This window comes from Lepisosteus oculatus, chromosome 15 (genome assembly GCF_040954835.1).
Source record: "Lepisosteus oculatus isolate fLepOcu1 chromosome 15, fLepOcu1.hap2, whole genome shotgun sequence".
Classification (NCBI taxonomy): Eukaryota; Metazoa; Chordata; class Actinopteri; order Semionotiformes; family Lepisosteidae; genus Lepisosteus; species Lepisosteus oculatus.
The window spans coordinates 476450-496901 of NC_090710.1; the positions used below are offsets into that span (position 1 = coordinate 476450).

At 36.6% G+C, this 20452-nt stretch overlaps 1 protein-coding gene across 1 annotated transcript in view; it reads left to right on the top strand.

Annotated features, from left to right (window-relative positions):
• The first annotated feature begins 838 nt into the window (after nt 1-838).
• Nucleotides 839-20452, top strand: part of pwp2h (PWP2 small subunit processome component) — a 54965-nt gene continuing 35351 nt past the window's right edge. Inside the window, exons 1-8 of the mRNA XM_015363589.2 lie at nt 839-1008; nt 2074-2186; nt 3647-3741; nt 4187-4286; nt 5022-5165; nt 5704-5839; nt 10785-10975; nt 19232-19375. Of these exons, the coding sequence (XP_015219075.2) occupies nt 991-1008; nt 2074-2186; nt 3647-3741; nt 4187-4286; nt 5022-5165; nt 5704-5839; nt 10785-10975; nt 19232-19375 (941 nt within the window). The 5' untranslated portion in view covers nt 839-990. The remainder of the gene's footprint in view (nt 1009-2073; nt 2187-3646; nt 3742-4186; nt 4287-5021; nt 5166-5703; nt 5840-10784; nt 10976-19231; nt 19376-20452) is intronic.

A 20452-nucleotide genomic window follows, 5' to 3' on the forward strand; every position in this document is an offset into this window, starting at 1 on the left:
TCCACTGAGAACTGCAATTGGAATTGAAAGGTGTTGGTAAAGTGCAATGTACTATTAAATCAACAATATGCCATGAAGGAAAGTCTATAAGCAGAGGTGAACATTATTGGGGGGTTTGTAGATCTGATATGAGTCAGTTCTAGTAGGCACAAATTTTGGTCTGGGAACAGCAAGTGGTCTTAAAAACCCCAACAACTTTAGCAAAGGACGCTCATCTGACAAAACCATGGTTATTTTCTATTAGCTGAGGGTCTGTAGAGTAGATGTGAGATATTTTTGGAGAGGCACAAATGTTTGTTTGGTTGGGAGGGGGGTGAGACCGCTCCCTGTCCATTGCTTCATGGTCCCAGTCTGGGAATTGGAGGTGGTCTTATCAACCCCAGCAGTTTTGACAGAGACACTTATGTGAGAAAACCATGGTGATTTTCTATTACCTGTGAGTCTTGTGAAAAGGTCTGAACTACTTTTGGAGAGGCACATTTTATTGGGGGGTCAGGAATGATACTTTTTCCTGTCTAGCAGTGCACAGCTCTGTGTCAATTTGCAAGGAGGAAGTGATATAAAAACACCAATAAGATTTTAAGAAAGCAAAAAATGAGCAAACAACGACAGTTTCCTATTATCTGTGGGTCTACTTATCACATTCCACCTAGTTGTGAGGATGTACAAATTGTTGTTGTGCTATAAATGTGACTTTACATGGTCCAGGATTATTTTTTTCTAAGTAGGTTTAAATACTTTTATTTTGAAAGGTGCTGCCAAGCCAGCGTCGCTTAATGTAGCTTGCTTCACGCTACTACTCCACAGTACGTATGCCGTTACCCGGAAGAACACGCGAGAGATCAGTCATGTTGGACCACATGTGTAAATGCTGAATCGTTGTCCGTTCTGTAGGTGGCTTCTGGAGTGTTGCATTTTTAAAAAATTGTTATATTAATTTTTAGGGGTGTCTGAATACCGGTAAAACCTCACGAAATCTCGTCGTTGAGAATGAAATTTGCATATAAAGTAAGTTGCTGTTTGAAAGTGGTGATATTGTATTTTTAAATCACTTGCTTCAATGTACAGTTTAACGGAGCTATGCAGAATTCATTGTCTGACCATTGTTTCAGACAGCGAATTGTGGGACTTTTAACATAAGGCTTTTTTTCATATCAGTTCAGGCATCGTTTCATGCGTGAAAGAGAGCTAGTGCAGCTAATCCTTAATTATCAAAATTATTTTCTGCTCCTGAAAAATCACTGATGATTAAATCCTTTAATCAAATGAAGGATTTTTCATAGAAAAAATGCCGATGTTGTTCTGAAATGATGCGGCTTTAATACCGACATTCAACCTACGTATTTATGAAATATGATTTCCCGGTATCGAGGACAGTGTGCTTTCCGCGACAAATAGTATTAAATTGCATTTCACCTATAGCAGAAGTATAGCAGATTGAAATATCCGTTATATGCGTTGCTTTTACCTTATTAACATTTAAGATTATTACAAAAATAGATTTCATCCATCAATGTTCAGTTATTTTGTTTTCAACCTTTCTAGTTTGATTGCAAGTGGAACCTCTGATTCATGGTGCCTTGTAAAAGTATTCAGAACATTCTTATTGGGTCCCATTTTGTGAAATTACAATTTGAGGAAAACTATATATATAGCCCAACTGTAATACAGGATAAGAAAAGCAGATTAAAGAAATAGTTCTTGACCATAGGAGTATTTTTAGATCAAGAAGACTTTGAAAATATATAAATAAACTGATTAACCTTATGCCCAGATCAGTTACATTTAAAACAAATGCAGGTGTCTTATTAGGTATGTCTGTGTTTAGCAGACATGGTGTTAATACTACTATACCTAATACTAAAGAGTGTGTTACAGTGGTTTAGGTTTTCACTGTTCCATGCATTGAGCTACAGCCTTTACATAATTACATTTATATATATTTTACATACGGAAAATGGATATAATTTGAATATTCTTTCAAAATGTATGGTAATTTGCAATGAAAACCCTATCTTGTTCTTTCTTACGTGTTTCAACCAGTTTGATGCTTGCTTTTTTTTTCCTTTCTAGTTTTCAAATTTACTTGGAACAGTATATCGGCAAGGCAACCTTAATTTTTGTAAAGATGGTAACTCGGTCATTAGTCCAGTGGGAAACAGAATCTCTATCTTTGACTTCAAAAAGTAAGTATGTGGAAGGACCCCAGATTTTTCTGTTAAGTGTGATTTTAAAGAAATGTTATGAGCTTTAGGTAGAGTACAATACATTTTTGTTATTGTCTCTGTACCTGGTATATAAACTAAGAGCAGGCTGATACATTCTTACAACAAATGAGCCAATACATGTGATCCATTAATAATGATAAGATTCTATTTAATATTTTAACAGAATTTGATTTATGTAAATTACACTAAGAGAACACATTTAGTGAAATACAACAGCATTTTAGGTTATTAATGATCAATGTGTTAATTATTTTGTTTGGTCTTTTAGCTAAAGGATTAGTTTGCATATATCAGTAATATTTTTACTTATTAGGAGCAAAAATACTATATTAAAATAATTGAATGTGACTTGATTGTAATCTAAAAATATGCCTTCTGAAAGTTTCAAATAATAATAATTAATAACAATTGCTTACACTTATATAGCACTTTTCTGGACACTCCACTCAAAGCGCTTTACAGGTAATGGGGACTCCCCCTCCCCACCACCAATGTGCAGCATCCACCTGGATGATGCGACGGAAGCCATAGTGCGCCAGAATGCTCACCACACATCAGCTATTAGTGGGGAGGGGAACAGAATAATGAAGCCAATTCATAGATAGGGATTATTAGGAGGCCATGATCAATAAGAGCCAATGGGAAATTTGGCCAGGACACTGGTGTTACACCCCTACTCTTTTCGAGAAACGTTCTAATGACCACAGAGAGTCAGGACCTCGGTTTTACGTCTCATCTGAACGATGGTGCCTTTTTACAGTATAGTGTCCCTGTCACTATACTGGGGCATTAGGACCCACATAGGTCGCAGTGTTAGTGCCCCCTGCTGGCCCTAATAACACCTCTTCCAGCAGCAACCTTCGTTGTTCCCAGGAGGTCTCTCATCCAGGTACTGACCAGGCTCACACCTGTTTAGCTTCAGTGTGTCGCTGGTTGTGTGTTACAGGTTGATATGGCTGCTGGCATAATGTATAATTGTAAATGTTGCAACCTTAAATCTAGAGTTGAAATCTACTTTTATCAGTGTGAAAGCATGTCAGCTGTGATATAGAACATGACCTTGATGTAAAAGTCCTTTCATTTGTTGAGCAAATAAATGACAGTAAATTTTTATTCCATTTTAGTCCATGTTGTTATAGGTACCGATGGGTTGTTGTCGCTGGTTTCTTCTTTAAAAATGTATATTGTTCTAAACAGTTCCATAATTATATTAGTAGCATTTCAGCCATATTCAGCCATAAAATTGTACTAAGATGAGGCAAACATTTCATGTGTTAAGATAACTGATCAGTGATTAATCTGTACAAATACTGGAAATGTCAGATAATAGTTGATATTCTTATTTACAGGACTAGAGGTGTTAATTACAAATTATGCTGCAATATATTTAATTTCCTCTTTTCTGTTGGCAAAAACAGTAACAGGTCAGAGACCTTGCCAGTGGCTACAACAAAGAATATCACTTGTGTGGGACTTTCACCAGATGGAAACCTTGCTATTTTGGTAGATGAAGGTAAGTATTATTGATTTTGGATTTTGAGATTTTTTTCAAAAATGGTAGTGAGGGCTGGGAGTCGTAAAGTCAGTAAGTATTTTAAAATAACTGCAGAAATATGAAGCTAGAAAGGAAACTGGCAGTTAATGACTTTTTAGAATAGCTAAGCATATACTGTTGTGTGAGTGTTTTTTGCTTTTATTTCACTTAATGGTAAGTGTGTTTGAAAAGTCATTCTGGAGGACCCATACTGCAGAACCACATGTAACTCAAAGCAGCACACCTGAAAAGAGCTAAAAGAATACTGCAAGACGTTTAAGCTTGTACCTTCTATAGCTTTTTCCTTGGTCTCATCACCAGCATATTATTCACCTCTGTAGCAGAGAATTGTCAGTATTCTCAATTGAATTGTCAATTGTCAGTCAGAGAACATATGTTATGTTTACGGGGTTATCCTTTGCAGATGGAGCAGCATTGCTGGTCAGCCTGGTCACTAGAGAAGTTCTGCACCACTTCCATTTCCACAAGCCTGTTCACTGCGTTTGCTTCTCACCTGATGGCAGGTCTGCAAAATTTTAGCTTCTGCCTTTTCGTGTTTGTATAAAGGAATTTGGGGTTAGATACTGGGATCTTTTCTCCTTTAGGTGCTTGCATCAGTTTAATCCAAGTCCATTAAAGGTTTGTGGTGAATACCTCAGAAATATTTACCTTGGTGTAGGAAGACCGTTGTATCTGTTGCGGGTAATATTTGGGATTGATTTATTTTTATCTTCTGTTGTAGAGATTATTTTCTTCAGGAAAAGCAATATCCTGTTCTCATTAAGTTACAACTTTAAAGAGTAATGCATAAAGGGCATCAGCATTTTTAGAAACAAAAGTATCTTTCAGTCGTCAGTTTATCTAATAGCTCCAAACCATAGTTAGCAATATGATAGAATTCTTAGTTTATTAAGAAGCCAAGAGAAATTTGTTTCTTTTGATTCGTATCAGATGTTTCCCTTTCAATTATTGTGTCACCTTCTTTTGCCTTGGTGTCACTCTGTGTAAATACGTTAAATGAGAGTGCTAACATGTGTGAGGTCAAACATTTTAGGCCATACATTCCTCTGATGAATTAAGTGTCCTATTTAAGAAAAACAAGACAGTAGCCATCAGCAGCATGCAAGCACCCCCCAAATCTTTAAACACTGCTCTGCTTTTTAAATTTCAGATCTTCTGATCCCTGGAAAGACCTCTTGATACCCTATATAACGTTCTAAATAGAATTCTGCTTTACAATTTATATTCATTTTCCTCAGGAAATTTGTTGTCACAAAAGATAACATGGCACTAATGTACCATGCACCTGGAAAAAGGAGAGAGTTCAATGCCTTTGTCCTTGACAAGAGTTATTATGGGCCTTATGATGAGACTACATGCATTGACTGGACAGATGATTCCAAGTGAGTGGCATTGGCTTGTTGTCAAAGGCTGACGAAACTTTTTGTGTGTCAGGTGATTCAAAGTGGGTAATCAGGGTCAGACTCAAAATTAAGCTTTGATGATAACTTACTGTGGTTAAAACTCTCCGTGGTATCTTGGGTTTTGATGTAAAAATAATTCCTGGCACTATGCAAGAGTGGTTGTGTCCTTGAGAAGCAGACACTCCAACTGAGTTGTTTCCATTTTTTAATAGGACCATAGTATTAGCATTGTGCCTTGGAGACTTGTGAGTATTTTACTTCGTTTCTACAAGCTTATCTTGGGTACAGTTTAGCTGGCATGTCTGTATAAAGTGTCATATGGAGGAAACTAAGCCAAGGGAATATGACAAAATACAGTTATATAAACGCTCTGGTCATATGAATGTCAGAGTTATTTTTTTTCAGTTATCCAAACTGTTCAAGAAGTTACTTGAGTTTTGTTCTTGATTTGTCCCTTTTGAATATTGTTTTGTTGTTGAAACTTGTTTATAAATACTGTTTTCCCCTTTGGTTGCAGATGTTTTGTTGTTGGGAGCAAAGACATGTCTACCTGGGTGTTTGGAGCAGAGCGCTGGGAAAACCTGGTGTACTACAGCCTTGGAGGACACAAGGATGTCATAGTAGGATGCTTCTTTGAAGCCTACAGCTTGGATGTAAGCCCCTTTAAGTTGAAGCCCCTAGTGCACGGCCTGCTGCTTTAATGTTTGCATTTATTAATTCATCTTACAGATGCAGCCATTCAAAATGCATGGTACAACCCTGTACTGCGCAAAATTATCTATAGTTCGCCGCGTTGTACCGCAGTACGTGATTGGCTGGCCAAAATGACCAACGGGGCACTCATGGTGCATTTGTTGTTAGTGAAATGATTTTAATATTTAATCTCTTTTCTGTGCATGTTTTAATCTGCTTAATATTGAATATATGGAATTTTATAACTAAAGGGACATTTTAGAAGCTGAGCATAAAAAGAAGAGGAGCATAATGCATCTGAAGGTCATAAACGATATTAATTTAGGAACATCAACATATTATGTGAACTGTATATGGCTGGTATTGCTAGTTTAAATAAAAAAAATACACAGCAGTATTCCACTTTCTTCCTAAACATTTTAAACAAAGTCTTTCATTCAGTTACATACTGCAATTATTTTGGAAATGTTTTTTACTGGCTTCTTCTGACTTTATTAAGTTTATGTACTTCAATAAAAGTTATGTTTTAACATTTCCTTTGAATATTTGCGCTCGTTATCACTAAAAAAACACATACTTTTTAGAATTTGATTAATAGGGAATGTTAAATGGCTCAAGCTTGAATTATCACAGTAGTACACTTTCTTTGTAAATGTCTGCATCAGTTTAACTCATTCACCCGTGACTGCGTGTATGGTGTAATGGCTAAGGCGTGTGCCTTGCATGCTGGAGGTTGGGTGTTCGAACCCAGCTGTCGCCGTGAGTTTTCTTTTAACAAACATTTCTTTGAAAAACTAAAATAGCAAATATTATGTACACTATATTGACTTTTTTGATATTTCTAAATATCACAACATGTTTGAAGCTAAGTGATAATAACGAATAATTTCAAACTGCTACTGTACTGCCACTACAGTATAATATTCTTGTGGGAAATACATATTCATCCTGCATCAAAGTTTAGTTCGTTCAGAGCACCCTACATTACAAACTTCAAGTGTTTCATTTTGTCTATTGCTACAATATTGACAGCAATGTAGTTAAAAGGAACATGTCAAAATGTTTTCAAAATAACCGCAAGTGAATGAGTTGAGGGATTTGATAATAGAGAAATCATAACAATGACCCTGTGTTGCTAACCATGCATACCCAACTGTACTGTAATCCACTTTCTTTGTAAACGTGTTTTAGTTTTAATTTGACTCATTCATGCATGATTAATTGTGAGAGGGTGATAGATGGAGACAAGATGGAGGTTCTTGTCAAACTACATTCCCCAGAATGCAGTGGGAAATAATGTCAGTCACCTGACCAGCTGATGCACTGCATCAGAGAGAATGACTGAAGGATTAGCCCATTGTGAGCGACTTTGTTTTAAACAACCTATGGGGAAAGAAAAGTGCCCGTGGTCATTTTTTTTACTGACACACAAAGTTAACTTGTGGAGCATTAGTTGTAAGTGAAATGATTTAATCATTTAATGTCTTTACTGTGCATGCTTTAATCCACTTAATATTGAATATTTATATGGAATTTTACAACTAAAGGGAAATGTTAGTAGCTGAGCCTAAAAAGAAGAGGAGCATAAGGTGTCTGAGGGTCATAAATGATATTAGTTTAGGAACATAAACATATTATGTAAAATGTAGTTCAGTTGGGTAGCTGTGTCAGCATGCGTAGGCTGCAAAGAAACAAGTAATAGTTTTATTCCATGCTGAAAAGAGAAGAAAGAAAACATGAAAAGGCTCCACGACCGAAACTCTTTTCAGCATGGAATAAACCTACCACTTGTTCCTTGTGTAAAGTGTGTATGGCTCGTATTGGTAGTTTAAATAAAAAATACACACCAGTATTCCACTTTCTTCCTAAACATTTTAAGCATCAAAGTCTTTCATTCGGTTACATATGAGTTTTTTTGTGCTCCTAACTATTAAGTTTATAACTTTTTATGAAGTATATAATGTTTTAACCTTTCCTATGAATATTTGCGCTCATCATCGCAGTAAAAAAACTCATACTTTTTAGAATTTGATTAACAGGGAATATAATTTGGAAATTCGAAAGAAATTAATAACGATATTAATTTAAGGATCGAAATATATGTATTTATATAGCTTGTAATATTACTGTAATCCACTTGTAAACAAGTTTTTTTTAATTTGACTTATTCATGCATGGTGAAGTATTATGTAAACTATATGAACATGTTTTTTTTGTATATATAATAACATATTCAATGTTAAGTTATATTAATAATGAAATAAAAACGTGAACTGGCAAACTTGAATACTGTCAACTGTTCAACCGCTTTAATTCAAAACACTTTATTCAGTGGGGCAATTTAACAGATGCCTCAAGCCTTAAAACAAAATGGTATATATTGTAATTAGACTCAAAAATAACAAAGCTGTATTAAAAATACCACTGAAACTATAATTGCTCACTTCTGCAGCCTTAGAGTGTTTTGGAATCTACATGCTCTCCCCGCATAGTTATCGACAATGAAAATGTCTCTTGAATAGGCATACTGTATAAATGATAAAGCGGAGGCTATGGAGAAAAAAAATCGCAACTGGTTTGACATGTACAGTAAATGTGAAACCTGTGGCACGTTGAGTGCATATTTTACAGTGTGAGGGCATTTGCAAGGTTATTCAAAAAGGTTGATTGAGTTAAGTCTGGGTGTGGTGAGTTTAGACTCTTTCCTGCCAGTCTTGGGCGAAAGGAACCTGTCTTTCATTGGATGGTTCGCCTATTCTACCTGTACATTAGAATATAGGGGGGAAGGAAAAGTGCCCCTGGTCATTGTTTTCACTGAAAGACAAAGTTGTTGTTTTAACAACAACAGTCTTTTAAGAGCAAGGTGACTTTCTGCTATCTAAACCATTTTTTTACAGCTTTTAAAGTCAGGCAATATTTGAGTTAGGCAGGAACACGTCATTGTATCTTATGGCAATCAAATGTTCTGTTTTTTCTTAACACTCGTTTTTCCATACTGTAGTTTGAGTCTTTGTGTAAGCTATAAGTTCTTTTTACTTCTTAATTAAACATTTGAAACACTTTAATTTTGTAAACGCAACACGCATTCCGTACAGAAATAAAATAGTGTTTTCTACAGGTGTTAAGCAGATTAGCAGGTTGCTGACAAAACAGCCCACCGTCCAAAACTGCTCAGTGATATAACTTTAATATAAACAAGATCTAGTATCTGGTGCATTTTTTAAAATTTTTAAATTAATCGAATCCCAGGTGTGAGTTCATAAAGACAGAATTACGTACTATCCCTGCGTCTGCGAAACACCTGATCAACTACTGTAAAGCTTTCAGTGCTTTGTGTATATTCCAATCGCAGCGGGGGCAGGGTGTGTGGGGAAAGGTTTAGGCTGTAATTGAATTAGGGATCTGTATTCTTCACACCTGAAATGTTGTTTTTCTCTGAAAGCTTTTTCTTCCCTCTTTAGCAGATCTTTTGCTACCTACGCATGCTTTCACAGCTCCCTAGTTGAATTCTTGTACTTGACTGAGAAAGCTTTAGAGAACTGTAAATTTTTATTTTCAACAAATTGTAAATATGATGTTTACATTGGCACTTTTATTACTTTTTCACTTAAGCGTATGGAGGAGTGTCAGCTGTCAAGGAGAGTACCCCCTCTCTTTGCCCCTTTCCCCCCTTCCCCCGCAGACAGACTGACAGAGTAATTGGGAAGTGTTAACTATCCAGCCACTGCAGCAGCCACAAATAAAAGATATACTGATTTTTCTCCTGATGGTAACTGTAACAAATTGTCACGTTTCACATCCTTGCGAAAGATTCATTATTATTAGAAATCCTTAAAATCCTTCATCACAGTATCATCACTAAATTTATCCATATACACAAATTCACGCCAGATCCAACAACAAGCCATAATAGTGGACTATTTTTATGTATTCACTATATAAGAAACCGAAAGTAATACTCTTATCGCACTTTGAACCATTGGGTGCAGTGCTTTGTCCATTACCACTAGAAGGACACAAAGTTTTTAAAAAAGAAACGGATATCAAAATGTTTCCGAAATGTCTGCTTGTGATATTTTAGCTGCTTAGTTACACGATTCCATATTCATATAACTGTCAAGTGATGTTAAATCACTACAACATTTATCTTTTTACAGTAACAGCAAGTGGTGTTCTTATAGGAAAGCATAAAACATTATAACTTTTTTATGAAATAAGCTCTATGTTTAACCTTAATGTTAGAATTAAAACCAGAACCCACTAAGTTACCAAGTTAAAGACTTTGATGGGTAAAATATTTATGAATAATGAAATTATTTATGATGAAGGTGGAAGGTTGTGTAGTTTTGTCCAACTGAGCAATCTTTTATAAAATATACCGACTTTGTAATGTTTAATGAGTAACATGCTGTAATACACAGTTTAAAATTATTAAAAGTCTAAAGAGTATGCAACTTAAATTCTTAATTGGAAAAAGATTGTCACTCTGCAGTGACTGGGATTCGAAACGGGTGTTTTCTGGCGACAGCTCAAATGCTGTACATTAAGCTTTATTAGCTCCACCTGGCGGTTTTACAAGGTGCTTCCAGATCCTATTATCATAATTAAATTAAATTGCGGTATGATGCGCCATGTCTACCTCCTTTTAATGCAGAGTACTCTGCGCATTTTGAATTGCTGGATCTGTATATATAATGATACTTTTTAAGAAGGGATTTCTTAATTTTACCCACACCTGCTGAATAATATTAATATTTTATTACTGTTCTTCAAAATGAAGTAGTCAAGAATTGCTTTTGTTGATTGCTTTAAATTATTGCCTGTTTTAAAATAATAATGTTAGTGCACTTTTTAATTATGGGAAGTTCTTTTTGGTCAGGGATGTGATGGTGTTTGTCATTGCAGCTGTACACGGTGAGCCAGGATGGGGCACTGTGTGTCTGGGAATGTGACACTGGTCTGGAGGAGCTGCTACCTCGACCTTCCAAAAAAGCAGTGCAAGTAGACGAGGAGGAGGTGGATGGGGAATTCCAGGGCTCTGCGGATAGGAAGAAGCCGGAAAACAGCAAGTGTGTCAGATACAAGAGGAGAGGCAAGTAAGTAAACATTTTAAGCCAGCCTGACTTGTTACATTATGAGCCGTCACATACACTGTCATACTGCCTTTAATGTTTTAAACCATTAGTTTTTATAAAATTATTAGTTTTTCCCCTTTTTTCATATATAAATGCTTATCAGTGCACTGGTTCTTTTTTTATCTTTTATATACATTTTAAAGTACACGTTTTCTCAGCAGTGTACTTATCAATCTGTACTGCCATCTGTAGATGACCGCAATGTTCAGGTTTTGCCTTATTACATATTATCTATTGGATTCAAGTAGAACATTGACTTTAAAACCACTCAAAGATGTTCACTTTCTTGTTTTTATACCACTCTAGTGTAGGTTTGATTTTGTGTTTTGGGTTATTCTCGAGTTTGGGTCTTTAGCACATGGAGCCATTTTATTTTCAGTCTTGACGAGGGACAAAGTCACAGCTGAAGAGAAGCAGCTCTTCTGTGGCGCTGCTATTGTGCTGACCTGTTAGCTTGCAAGTGTAAATTTTGTTAGATTTTTTTTCTTTCCTTCTTGTTATTGTTTATTCCGTGTCCTTACTTTATGCATATGTAATGTTGTCTATTGGTCTTGGAAATTGAATGTTTAAAAAAAAAATTCATGGAAGCACTGTGTGTCTTTCATTCACTGCATGTTGAACATGGGAATATGCAGTCAGAGCTCACCTACGATGACAGGGAATTAATTCTTAGTCTTCAATACAGTGCTGCGGCATGATTGGATTATAATATACCTTTGGAAATGTGATGTTTATAGAAACTATCGGACTATAGACACACTTAAGAAATAACTTAAAAGAAACAAAACTGAAACAATCAATTATAAGGAGATCTGCAAGTAAATGTCAGTTATCTACAATTATCTACAGAGGGATACACTCTGTAGCTTTTGCAGAGATGTGGTTGAACAACCAGATTTCCAAACAAGGCTTGTTTATGGTTTTGGAACTCCAGTCCACCGTGATATAAAAACAGTACTGGTAAAGAGAGAGGGAATGGGGGTCTGTGTCTATCATAGGTGGTGTAAAACTGTAGTAGTTCAAGAGCAGTTCTGTGTTTAAGGATAAAGAGCTCTTGGCTGTGTTTCTCCACCCATACTATTTACCATGTGAGTTCCCGCAACTTTTTTTTGTGATGGTATATATCTGTTCTTGTGCCAGTGCAGATAAGGCAGCTGAATACATTGTCGGTGTTATTAATTAAGCGGATGCCCCTAAGTTTATTTTAGGTGATTTTAATCATTGCTCCCTGAAAAGTGCTTTACCATAATCGCCAGTGTGTTAACAGTGTTACAGACCATAAACAAATCCTTGACAGATGCTACAGCTCTTTCCCTAGAGCATATAGGTCATTCTCTATGTCTGGTTCTAGTGCTACTGACCATAATACCACCCTGCCTGCTCCTGACTCCAAGTCAGTAGTCAAGCTTGGAGAGAGCTTAGAGAGGCAGTTGTGGAAACAGTCAAATTAATAACATCGGAGTTGAAAGGCTGCCTTGACTGCACCGACTGGAATGCTTATTGCGTGGAAAGAAAATGGAAATACAGCAAGCAAAAAATATTTATAAAAAATAAAGTTGAGGAGAAATTTAACCAAGGCAATCTCTATACCACCGAGAACATTAAAAGTATGGCTGCAGTCCATTAGAAGTTAGAAGACGGGTCCTACGTGATGAGTTAAATATATTTTTTACCCATTTTAAAAAGTATAATTTCTTAACTCAGCTCAACTCAGCTACTTACTCCAGGAAAAACAGTGCAGTAATCACCTTGCATGGTCGCAGACCATTTAAAAAAGATCCAGGTCAACAACGCACCTGGTCCCGATGAAATACATAGCAGAACACTAAGTATTGTGCTGAAGAACTCAGTGGAGTTTTTCCAACACCTGTTCTAGCTCTCTTTAGACAATGGCACTGTTCTGGCTGTCTGGAAGCACTCTAGGTTTATTTATCTTAAGAACAACTATAACTGTAAAGTTCTCAGTGACTTCAGGCTAATAGTTTTGACTCCATTAGTGATGAAGACTCTTGGAAAAATAGTCAAGTCACACACTTTGACTGTAATAGTGTCAGATCTTGACCCCCTTCAGTTTGCCTGCCATCCTAGAAGGGGAGGTGATGATGCTAAAATTTTTCTGTTAATGTTCTTCATAAACATTTAGAGTGGAAAATTCTTCAGCTAGACTTCTCTTTGATGCTTTCTCATTATACAACATATTTTGGTTGAAAGATTAAGCACACGTTTCAAATTAGATCATCAGCTTATCATATGGAGCATTCGTTTTCTGATGCAATAGAACACATTTATGGTTTGGCATCTTACCCAGTTTATAGTTCCACTGGTTCACCACAAGACTTCTTTCTCTTCTCCTTTTCATCTTATATATCGGTGATTGTCAAAGCAACTATAGAAATTATTATATGAAGTTTGCTGGCGACAGTCTCCCTGGTCTCAGAGCCTAGACAAACACATGGATCCATTATAGATGAATTTGTCAACTGGTGTGATACCTCTTAACTACAGGTGAATGTGTCAAAAACAAAAGAAATAACTGTTGAATTAAAAAAAACTTATTTCCACAACAATCTATAGAGAGTCTGCTGGTATTGTCCACAGTTATAAATATTTGGGCATTATGTTTGATAAAAAATTATACGATCAATGCCGTGAAAAAGTATTCCTAAATCAAAGGAAATTCCTAAAGAGATCAGAAAAAAAGTTGTGGATATCTGTCAGTCTGGAAAGAGTTACAAAGCCATTTCTAAGACTCTGGGACTCCACTGAACCACAGTGAGAGCCATAAGCCAAATGTAGAACACTTGGAACAGTAGTGAATCTTCCCAGGTCTGCCAAAATGTCTCCAAGGGTGCATCTTAAAATCATCCAGGAAGTCACAAAGGATCCTAAAAAACATCCAAAGAACTGCAGGCTTTTTCTTGCCTCAGCTGAGGTCAGTGTTCATGGCTCCACAATCAGAAAGAGACTGGGTAAAAATGGGCTTCATGGGAGAGTAGCAAGGTGGAACCACTGATAACCAAGAAGAACATAAATGCCTGTCTTTCATTTGCCAAGAAGCAGCTGGATAATCCCCAAGCTTTTTGGGAGAATGTTCTATGGACAGATGAGTCAAAAGTGAAACTTTTTGGATGGCATGGGTCCCATTATGTCTGGCGTGAAGCAAACACAGCATTCCACAGTAAAGAACATCATACCAACAGTCAAACATGGTGGTAGTAATGTGGTGGTGTGGGGATGCTTTACTGCCTCAGGACCTGGACGACATGCTATAATTGAAGAAACCATGAATTCTGCTGTGTATCGGAAAATTCTTAAGAAAAACGTCATCCATCCATAAGCTGAAGCATAGTTGGGTCATGCAGCAAGTACGTGATCCAAAACACAAAAGCAAGTCCACATCAGAATGGCTGAAAAGAAGCAAAATTAAAGTTTTGGAGTGGCGTAGTCAAGGTCCAGACCTAACTCCAATAGAGATGTGGTAACAGGACCTGAAATGAGCAATTCATGCTTGAAAACCTACTACTGATTCTGAACTGTGAGGAGAGGTGTGCTAAAATTCCTCCACAGCGATGTGAAAGACTATTGGAAGATATTGGATTATATGAAGTGTTTGGTTGCAGTTACTGCAGCTTAAAGCAATTACTTTTTCACATAGAGAATATGGGTGTTGGAAAAATTTTTTTTAATTAAATAAATGAAATAAAAAGGTGTTATTTGTTCACTCAGGTTCTTTTTATCTAATAGTAGATTTTGTCTAAAGATCTGAAAACACTTTTTCACGGCACTGTATGTTGCACTGCCTGCTGCTTATATTGTCACCCCGGAGATGAATAAATAGTTTTGAATTGACACAATACTGCTGCAATTATGCTTTACGATAGGGATATTTGATTTAGTGATGCCCTAAGATGGTTTTGCTCCAGACAATTTAGTTTTGTCTTTCCATAAAACCACGTAGCATGTTGGCATGATCAAATATAGCTTGCTTTGTTGCGAACTCCATGCAGGCTTTCACCATTCAGCAAAACTATGACCCAAGGCCAAGCCAATACTGAAGTGGCTTAAAAATAAGAAAGTGAATATCCTTGAGTGTCCCTATCAATATCCTATTTAGAATCTGTGGAAGGACTTGAAAGTCCAAAAGTGATGCTCAAAAAACACGAGAGAGCTTGAGGAAATCTCCCACAAAGAATGAAGAAATTGCCAGTCTGCAAAGTTGGCAGAGGCTTACCAAACAGTCTTGTGTATGGAAGTGCTGCCAAAAGTGCTTTCACCAAATATTGAGCTCTTGGGCTCATACTAGTTCATCATTTCAGTGTTTTTTCTTTTGTTTTTGCTCTACTTTATCTTACCTTTGGAAATAATCAGTTTCAGCATTTTTATGGATTGTTTTATAATTTTGCTAAATGCGACATTATGAGAAGGATCTGGTTACTTTAGCATGCACAGCATATAGAATGTCAAAGCTTGTTTTATCAACTATATGTAAGGTGTGTTGATTGTTCCAAGTTATTTGTAGATGTTAGCCAAATGAATAACATTAATACCATAATTGAAACACTTAATATATTCACATAGGTAAAGCAAAAAGCAGCTTTACAAGCTTTACAAATATGCAAACAGTGTGAACAAAGACAGTGATTTGCATTAAGGACAATTTTATCTGCCAAGAATAAGCCCAACATTAATTTATACAGTGCCTTGCGAAAGTATTCGGCCCCCTTGAACTTTTCAACCTTTTGCCACATTTCAGGCTTCAAACATAAAGATATAAATTTTTTATTTTATGTGAAGAATCACCAACAAGTGGGACACAATTGTGAAGTGGAACGAAATCTATTGGATTTTTGAAACTTTTTTAACTAATAAAAAAATGAAAAGTGGGGCGTGCAAAATTATTCGGTCCCCTTGCGTTAATACTTTGTAGAGCCACCTTTTGCTGCGATTACAGCTGCAAGTCGCTTGGGGTATGTCTCTATCAGTTTTGCACATCGAGAGACTGAAATTCTTGCCCATTCTTCCTTGCAAAACAGCTCGAGCTCAGTGAGGTTGGATGGAGAGCGTTTGTGAACAGCAGTTTTCAGCTCTTTCCACAGATTCTCGATTGGATTCAGGTCTGGACTTTGACTTGGCCATTCAAACACCTGGATACGTTTATTTGTGAACCATTCCTTTGTAGATTTTGCTGTATGTTTGGGATCATTGTCTTGTTGGAAGATAAATCTCCGTCCCAGTTTCAGGTCTTTTGCAGACTCCAACAGGTTTTCATCCAGAATGGTCCTGTATTTGGCTGCATCCATCTTCCCCTCAATTTTAACCATCTTCCCTGTCCCTGCTGAAGAAAAGCAGGCCCAAACCATGATGCTGCCACCACCATGTTTGACAGTGGGGATGGTGTGTTGAGGGTGATGAGCTGTGTTGCTTTTACGCCAAACATATTGTTTTGCATTGTGGCCAAAAAGTTCGATTTTGGTTTCATCTGACCAGAGCACCTTCTTCCACATGTTTGGGGTGTCTCCCAGGTAGCTTGTGGCAAACTTTAGACGAGACTTTTTATGGATATCTTTGAGAAATGGCTTTCTTCTTGCCACTCTTCCATAATGGCCAGATTTGTGCAATGTAAGACTGATTGTTGTCCTATGGACAGACTCTCCCACCTCAGCTGTAGTTCTCTGCAGTTCATCCAGAGTGATCATGGGCCTCTTGGCTGCATCTCTGATCAGTCTTCTCCTTGTCTGAGCTGAAAGTTTAGAGGGACGGCCAGGTCTTGGTAGATTTGCAGTGGTCTGATACTCCTTCCATTTCAAGATGATCGCTTGCACAGTGCTCCTTGGGATGTTTGAAGCTTGGGAAATCTTTTTTTTAAACTTCTCCACAACAGTATTACGGACCTGCCTGGTGTGTTCCTTGGTCTTCATGATGCTCTCTGCGCTTTCAACAGAACCTTGAGACTATCACAGAGCAGGTGCATTTATACAGAGACTTGATTACACACAGGTGGATTCTATTTATCACCATCAGTCATTTAGGACAACATTGGATCATTCAGAGATCCTCGCTGAACTTCTGGAGTGAGTTTGCTGCACTGAAAGTAAAGGGGCCGAATAATTTTGCACGCCCCACTTTTCATTTTTTTATTAGTTAAAAAAGTTTCAAAAATCCAATAGATTTCGTTCCACTTCACAATTGTGTCCCACTTGTTGGTGATTCTTCACATAAAATAAAAAATTTATATCTTTATGTTTGAAGCCTGAAATGTGGCAAAAGGTTGAAAAGTTCAAGGGGGCCGAATACTTTCGCAAGGCACTGTATATAGGTAAAAAATGAAGCACACATTGTTGCATGTTATAAACATGTATGCTGTATATGTACCATTGCATTGTTTTACAAAAATGATGGTTGACATTTTGCAATTTAAAAGAAGCCATTAATGTAATCATTATACATGTATGTGTATTTTTAGTGCAGGGCATTTTGGTAGAGCAGTCTTAGTGAAGCACTTTGCATTAATCCTTTATTGAACTTAATTCTATAACCCTGATACTGAATTTATAGCCCTAACCACTGCTCCTCACTTCCGAGATCAGGAGTGGGCAAACTTTTTTGGCCCAAGGGCCACATAAAATTTTGAAACTATAGCGGGCTAATTCAGTAGGGAAAAAAAAATCAACATCTTTGTAAAATGTAAATTAAATGTAAAATTTAACATTAATATTTTTCTTAAAGGTGGAAAAATAGTGTTTTTTTTTGTTTGTTTGTGCCTCTTAATGGGTAGGTGGGCTTGTTTAATAAAGTGTTAACATAATTCACCAAAAATATTGGGTAGTATTTTTGAAATGGCAATGTGCATCTCCTTCTCAACATTGACTCTTGATCTGAATTTGGATTTGATAACCGCAAGTGCTGAAAACCCCGCTTCACAAAGGCAGGAAATTGCAAAGGGAAGCAGAATTTGCAGGGCTCTGTTGTTTATTCCTTGGTACTCCAATAATATGAGGTGTTTTGCATTGTGCTAATCAGTACAGAACTTTGTATGATGAAAGAATAACTTTGCTGGGGCCTGTATTTTGGTTAGAAAAAGCAGCTTTTTGTTCATTCATTTAACTTGTGCAAAAAATACTACTGTGAACAGTTTCCAAATTACGTTTCAATTTATTTGGGGGCATGCTCTCAGGAGCCAACACTTTAAGGCAGACAACACACAGTGGACATTCTTCAGTGTCCATAATTGTGCATGTGTAACCGAAATTCAAGAAACTGTCATAATACTTTCTGTCTTTGCATTTCCATTTATCTTAAGAACTAAGCTCCATGTCTTTCATGTTTTTTACTCATTTAAAAACCTCTGAATTATGATTGTGTAACAAAAAACTCGCAAAATGACCACTCATAGAAACATGAAGCCCAGAAGCCGCGGTCAACTGGTAAACTGCTTACAGACTGCCTACTCTCTTGCCTAGTATCATGTGACACAATGTAGCTAACTAGCCAGCCTGAGGCTCGTACATTCTATGTGCATGAACAGTGGGTTTTGCTCATAATAAACTTTTTGTTTGACTGGCGATACCTGAGATGCCCCTGACCGACAATGGCACCTCCCCAGGGTGGTGCGATGCACAATTTTGAATCATTGTGGTAAAGTGTTTGTGTGCCATCTAACGGCCCGCATAATGAAAAGTAAGAAAAAACAGTACCAAAGTGGAATATGGCAAAAATTAACTGATTTATTTTTTACCTTAAGGGCCGGTTAAAACTGGCCCGCGGGCCGTAGTTTTCCCACAGGTGTCATAGATTATAGTGCAGTAGACTAGGGGAGTACTAGGATGACTTAATCCAATGTTTACCCTGTTATTCTTTTCCTGCATAAATGACCTCTTCCAAATAATCACAACTATATAGGTATATGAAATTAAAATAAATTATGCTATCTGTAATGTAATATTTTTAAATTAGGAGACTACACACACACAAATTCTGTTCTACATTGTCAGTCCTGTTTTATTAAATCGCAGGTACTACTATTACTACTATATGTATTACATCATTACACATACTTTTAAAGATTAAACTCTAATAGGAATTAAACAACACAGATTGTTGATTCATAGAACAATATTTGTTTCTAACATAGTGAGGGCATTACTTTTTTGCTATAAAAGAGCTCACCTATATGTAATCAGAAATATTCAGAGCTAATTTTGTTTTTGATCTGAACAGGTATTTTTTCAATAAGGAAGGTGATTTCAACAATCTGACTGCTGCTGCTTTCCACAAGAAGACCCATCTTTTAGTGACAGGCTTCACTTCTGGGATCTTCCATCTTCACGAGCTGCCAGAGTTTAACCTCATCCATTCGCTCAGGTGAGCCATGACTGTGGACTAACAGTGAAAAAACATGAGGAGACTCATGTCATGTAATTGGAAGTCACTCCCTATTTTTGTGCGATTAAATAAGATAGCTGACAGATTATACTTCTCAGAGCATTACATCACTACAGAAATAAATTGAGGTTTCAAGATCACACTCAGGAGTATTATTATGGAAAAAGAATACATAATATTACTTTTTAAGTATATAATATTTAAAGCCAGATAATATTGAAATATTGCCTTTAAATATATGTAGATTATATGTTTATCTACTGCTGTTTTATTTTTTCTTCAGTTGTAATAGAAGGGATTTGCAAAAATAATTACTGTTTAGAGGATGTTCGACTTTAGTGTTTGCAAATGTTGAAACTTTCTTTAGATTTCATTTCTGTCATTAAGGGTAGTTGATTACATACATTACAATAGGATATCGATGCAGGTAAGCAAAAAGTACTGTACCACACTCTTACACCATACACAATGTAAGTTCACTTAAATTATGTCCCTTGCACCCAGAAACCTGCGAATTATTAAAAAAAAAAGAAGAGAGGTTTGTATTGCCTGGAAGTTATTTATTGCCATCAAGGTTGGAGATCAATAGTTTAGGTTGGTTATTGGAGCAATGTGCAACTATAGAAACCATCCTAAATGGGGTTTCCAAATGTGAGAGAGACTGTTTTCCTGCATTTCACCCTTTGACAGGTCTGGTTAGGATTAAGAGTTTCTGATGGAACTTCAAAACTGTAGCCAGGACAAAAGAACATAAGTAAAGTTACTAATGAGAGGACCCCATCTGAGAGTTGATAGTTAATTGTTAATTGAACCAAGCATGCCATCCAGCCATTTTGTGAAAGAAGTTAGAATATCGGTTTTATCTACATTGCTGGAGTGCTTTTTCCATACTCACACAACCATTTGGGTAAAAAATGGTTTTACTCTCTGTGCTCAAATTTAAATGTATACATACATTAAAAACTAAAAACTAAAAGATTCAGTTGCTTTTAAGTTCCTTGTATTTACTTTTTCAAACAAGAACATGGATATTGGATGTCTTTTTTTAAATTAAAT